General features: G+C 61.2%; 2 protein-coding genes across 6 annotated transcripts in view; both read left to right on the forward strand.

The window, feature by feature from the left end:
* Hmg20b (high mobility group 20B) overlaps positions 1–3426 on the forward strand; it is a 14429-nt gene extending 11003 nt beyond the window's left edge. For all 5 annotated transcript variants that reach the window (XM_005405871.2, XM_005405870.2, XM_005405867.2 and 2 more), the window contains exons 5-10: positions 760–880; positions 1072–1118; positions 1294–1366; positions 1524–1739; positions 2457–2589; positions 2913–3426. In XM_005405871.2, the coding sequence (XP_005405928.1) occupies positions 760–880; positions 1072–1118; positions 1294–1366; positions 1524–1739; positions 2457–2589; positions 2913–2925 (603 nt within the window). In that variant the 3' untranslated portion in view covers positions 2926–3426. The remainder of the gene's footprint in view (positions 1–759; positions 881–1071; positions 1119–1293; positions 1367–1523; positions 1740–2456; positions 2590–2912) is intronic.
* A 949-nt stretch (positions 3427–4375) lies between these two features.
* Gipc3 (GIPC PDZ domain containing family, member 3) overlaps positions 4376–5384 on the forward strand; it is a gene marked incomplete in the record, with an annotated part of 5318 nt that continues 4309 nt past the window's right edge. Inside the window, 1 exon segment of the mRNA XM_013505214.1 lies at positions 4376–5384. Coding sequence (XP_013360668.1) covers positions 5371–5384 — 14 coding nt within the window.

A 5384-nucleotide genomic window follows, 5' to 3' on the forward strand; every position in this document is an offset into this window, starting at 1 on the left:
ACACACACACACACACACACACACACACACACATATATTGAGACAAAGTCTCATTGTAGTTCAGGTTGGCCTTGAACTCAATGTGTAGCTCTCAAACTCATGGTGATCCTTCTGCCTCAGCTTCCTGTGTGCTGGGATTACAGGCATGTACCATGACACTTGGCTTCAAAGGTGAAAACTTTTTTATTTATTTCTTATGTTATTTTGGTTTTTTGAGACAGTCTCGTTATGTCGTTCAGACTGCTGACCTGGAACTCACTATGCAGCCTAGGCTGGCCTCGAACAGCAATCCTCCTGCCTCAGCCTCCCCAGTGCTGAGACCACACCACTCCCGGGAGAAAATTTTTTTTAATAAGTCTGGGGGTGTAGCTCAGTGCAAATTCCATGAGTTCAATCCGCAGCACCGGAAATAAAGAAGTACCAAAACATTAAGGAAATATAAACAGACCCCCATGGGTTTGTGCCTGCTGCGAGTGGGATTTCCATGGGTAGAAATGGTGCACAAGGGCAGGCCAAGTGTCAGCAAGATCAGCAAGGCAGAGGGGTGTGGTCAGGTGGAGAGACATTGGGAGGGTTTGCAGGGCTGGGGAAGGCAAGGTTGTGGGAGGTGAGATGGCCGCAGCTGAGCGCGCAGGGAGCTATGGAAGGTTCAGCACCGAGGGCACAGGCAGAGTTGGGTGATGGAGGCGGGGTCCTGGTCTTAGGGACTTCCCTTCTGAGCGCGGCTGATCTCTGGGCGCTGCTCTGCACCCCCTATAGCGGTACCTGGACGAAGCGGAGCGGGAGAAGCAGCAGTATATGAAGGAGCTGCGGGCCTACCAGCAGTCTGAGGCCTATAAGATGTGCACCGAGAAGATCCAGGAGAAGAAGATCAAAAAAGGTAGGCGGGTCGGAGCCCAGCGGCGGGGCTCTCACCGCAGAGCAGCCCCTCCCCGCCGCCGGGCAGGGCGGGCACAGAGCCCAGCAGGAGTCCCGGAGCCACCGGAAGGCCAGGGTGACCAGCACAGGAGGGGGCGCAGCGGGCAGTCCTGGGACCTGGAAGGCTAACTGTGTCTCCCCTCCTGCCCCCAGAGGACTCGGGCTCGGGGCTCATGAACACGCTCCTGAACGGACACAAGGTACAGAAAGAGCCGGGGGCGGCTGGAGGTGTCTAGACCCCTCAGGAGTGGGGACCAGCCATGGGGCGGAAGTGGGCATCCCTCGCCCACTTCCGAGCCCCCCCTCCCGGGCTTGGGGGCCTCCAGGGCTTTGGCTGTCCCCTGAAGACGCTGCCACCTGGTCCCGCTGTCCCAGGGTGCGGACTGCGATGGCTTCTCAACCTTCGACGTCCCCATCTTCACCGAAGAGTTTCTGGACCAAAACAAAGGTGAGGCGATTTCAGGGACGAAGGTGGGGGGAGGGCTCAGCTCCAAAGCCCAGGTGCCTGCCTTAACCTGGGGGTCGGGAGCGGAGGGCTGGGGGACGCAGGGCCGGACGCGCACGAGGGGTGCGCGGGACTCTCACTCGGCTTCTCCCGCCCGCAGCGCGGGAGGCGGAGCTGCGACGCCTGCGGAAGATGAACGTGGCTTTCGAGGAGCAGAACGCCGTGCTGCAGCGGCACACGCAGAGCATGAGCAGCGCGCGCGAGCGCCTGGAGCAGGAGCTGGCGCTGGAGGAGCGGCGGACGCTGGCCCTGCAGCAGCAGCTCCAGGCCGTGCGCCAGGCTCTTACCGCCAGCTTCGCCTCCCTACCGGTGCCGGGTGAGCCCCGCTGCCGGCCCCGCCCCCCAGCTCGGCCCTCCCTAACTCAGTCCAGCCCCGCCCCCGAGCGAACCCCGCCTCCTCCCTGCCCGAGCCCTTCCCCTCCAGCTCTGTGGTGCCCTCCTTGAGCCACGCCCCTAGCCAGTTCCGCCCAGCCCTTGCCCTGCCTCCTCCAGCGGGGCTCCTTAAGCCCCACCCCTGGTTGAGCCCCGCCTCTCCGGCCACTCAAGTCCCAGCCCCTCCCTGCCTAGCCCCGCCCCCGCGCCTCAAAGCCCCGCCCACCTTCCAATTTGGCCCATGCTGGCGGCGCCTTCCAGTCACTTTGAGAGCTCCACTGTGCTCTCCGTGCCCCTCTCTTTGCATCCAAGGCCCACCCTGCTCCCGCCTAGGGCCCGCCCCCCGGGTCCCCACCTACCTGATCTCCCCTCTCCTGACAGCCCAGAGCTGCATCACCACCTCTGTCTCCCACCAGCCCATCTGCTGACCCCCTCTTCCCCAGATGACCTCAGGGGTCCTCCCTCGGCTGCCCTCTGATCCCGCAACCCCCGCCCCCGTGCTCTTTCCGGAGTCCCCACCCTGCGCCCCGCCCCTGCTTGTCCCGGATTCTGGCCCAGCCCTAGAGGCCCCGCAACCTCCTGCCTGCCGGCGTGGACCGGACTTCCGACCCTGGGACGCCCCCCTCTGCCCGCTGACACCCTCCCCTGTGGTCTCCCACAGGCACCGGAGAGACCCCGACCCTCAGCACCCTGGACTTCTACATGGCCCGGCTGCATGGCGCCATCGAGCGTGACCCCGCGAGGCACGAGAGCCTCATCGTGCGCATCAAGGAGATCCTGGCCCAGGTCGCCAGGTGCGTGCGGCAGTGCCCCGCCCAAGGCCGTCTGAGCCGGACTGAAGGGGCCAGATGGAGCCGGCCCGTGGGGTTCCCCGGCCACAGGACCTGGGGGAGCATAATGGAGGGGCGGGGGGGGGACCCCCCAGATTCCTTTGACCAGACCCTCTAGAGACCAAAACTTCCCTGAAGCTTCCCAGGGTGGACTCCAGCTGCCCTGGTCAGGGGCACCACTGAGGCCGGGTCCTGGGATCTGCTAGGTGGAGCTTGGCCTCCAGGGTCCCAGGCTGAGACTGGGCAGAGGATGCTGGGGACCAGTGGCCTGCCTTCCTCTGTTACAGCGAGCATCTGTAGGGCCGGTGCCCACGGATCCGAGGAGCAGCGCTGCGCTCGGCCCTCCCCACGCCCGGCCGCCGGAGGAGAGGCTGGGGGTCCACTCTTTGGGGCCAGGCCCCATCCTGCACCTTGGGGGCTACAGCCCCCCTAAAACTAAATCTCCACCGTACCCCTTCAGCTTCCCGCCTTCCCAGCCCCAGGGAAAGCGCTGGTCACTGGAGAGCAAGTTAAGCCCAGGGTCGCAAGGCCCGGAGGGACCCCAGGCCCTGAGGCAGCCACAGGACCCACAGCACATGTCCCATGGGAGGGCTGCCTGGGGCCCCCCGCACCCCCAGAACAGCTTGCCTCAAAGGCTGCATGGTGGCCACACAATGGGAAGACCCTTGGTGGCAGCTCACGGTCTCAGCAGGGCCTGGGGGGCGCTGAGCGTCCCCTGGCCCAGCTGAGCGGCTCTCATGGAGACAGATCCTTCCCACTGCTCGATCCAGACTTTTTAAATAAAAACTCGTAGAATTTGTATTTTGAGCTTGTGCGTGTGGTTTGTTGGTGTGGACCAGCCAGAGGTTGGCCCCGCGACGCCCATCCCAGCTCTGCCTGGATCCCAGGTCTGCCTTCTTACATCAGAGATGGGAAAACTGGGGCTGGGGATTTAGCTCAGCGGCAAAAGCGCCTGCCTGGCAAGCGCAAGGTCGTGAGTTCAGTTCCCGGTACCGGAGAAAAACCAAAAAAAAAAAAAAAAAAACAAACAGAGATGGGAAAACTGAGGCCCGCTCTTGGCCAGATTCACAGCGAGGCAGGAACATCCGTCTCCTCCTCCTCCTGAGGACGGCACGGGGCTCAGCCACACAGGGGCCTGAGGCGGACAGGGAGGGACTTGGCCACAGTTTACCCTTCGGCCGCTTTTCCTGACTGGGATTAGAAACCTCTTCCTGGCAGAAAGACTTCCACAGAACATAAACTTCTCAGCCCTGTAGAAATGCAGGACTCAGACGCTCAGTACATTTACTGTTGTGTAGCTGTCACTATTAGACAATTCTAGCATTTTCTCCTCACTGCAAAAGAAACCCGGTCCCCACAAGCAGCCACTGGTCCCCTCCCCAGCCTTGGCATCCACGAGGCTACTTCCTGTCTCTGGCTTCGCCTGTCCAGGGAGTTTCCTGTCCATGGAGCCCACGCTGTGTGTCTTCCATGTCTGGCGTCTCTCACTGAACAGTGTCCCTCCCCAAGGTCTGTCTACATTTTAGCAAGTGTCACTTTGGTAGGTTTTTAAACCTCACCAGAGAGAAGCACTATTTTTTGAGCCGTAATCCCTGTCTAGGATTTTTTTTGTTTGTTTTTGTTTGAGACAGGGTCCCTCTATGTAGTCCAAGCTGGCCTTGAACTCACTATGTAGCCCAGGCTGGCCTTGAACTCATGGTGATCCTCCTGCCTCAGCCTCCCGAGGGCTAGGATGACAGACACGTGCCACTATGCCCAGATCCTGTCTAGGAATTTTAATGGAGGCCCCAGGTGTTTCCAGTGCTGCATGCCCAGGGGATTTTCACAGGGTCCTGGTGCCCTGAGTTAATTTCTGTGGCCTACAGATCCATGCATTTCCTCCCCAAACAATGTGAGCACCTACTGTGCGCAGCGCACAACAGTACAGTCCTAGAAGAAAGGATACCAATCCTTGCCGTCTTGGAGCTGATCTTGTAGCCAGGGACATGGGCAGGGCACAAAGTGAAGAGGTGAAACACCCAACACACCTCATGGTGACAGGGTGAAAACTGAAGTTGAGGAGGAGACATTGGCAAGTGAGAGAGCAGGTGGCCTTTGGGCAAAGACCTAAGAACTGAGAGAACAGATCATGCAGAGCTCTAAGAAAAGGTGGCCCTGGCAGAGGGCATAGCTGTGCAAAGGTCCTGGGGCAGCAGGAAGCCAGGTGCTAAGGAGCAGCCAGGAGGCCCATGTGGCTGGAGTAGAGGGAGAGAGGGACAGAGGGGGAGGGGAGGTGGCTGGTCATGCAGGGCCCTGTGGGCTGCAAGGAGGACGTGGATTTTTCCTTTGAGGAAAGTGGGAGCCATAGAGGGTTGTGGGCAGTGGAGGAACTGGGACTCACTATAGCAGTCTAACCTTCCCGCCCCATCTTCAGGTTGTTGTAAACATTAAATGATCACCTAGCCTGGGGCACCACAGGGGCCAGCGCTTATTTGTGATCCTTGTTATTCTTAGGTCCACAGCGCAGGCCCCAACAGACTCCAGGCGTCCCTGGGGAGGGCGCAGCTGGCCTGGCAGGGCCTGGACACCTGGGGCCCGCGCCCCTCTCCGCACTGCGGTGTCACCTTCCTGGGCGGCTCAGGTTCCCGGATCCCCTTACCCGGCGGCTCGGCTGTCGCGTCCGGAGCCGGAGGAGGGGAGGCTGCAGGAAGCGGCGGATCCGGCAGCAGCAGCGGAGGCGACCCGGGTGGGTGCCGAGTTCCCGCCATGGAGAGCGAAGC

The sequence above is a fragment of the Chinchilla lanigera genome, unplaced genomic scaffold, assembly GCF_000276665.1.
Source record: "Chinchilla lanigera isolate Chin_1 unplaced genomic scaffold, ChiLan1.0 scaffold00094, whole genome shotgun sequence".
NCBI lineage: Eukaryota > Metazoa > Chordata > Mammalia > Rodentia > Chinchillidae > Chinchilla > Chinchilla lanigera.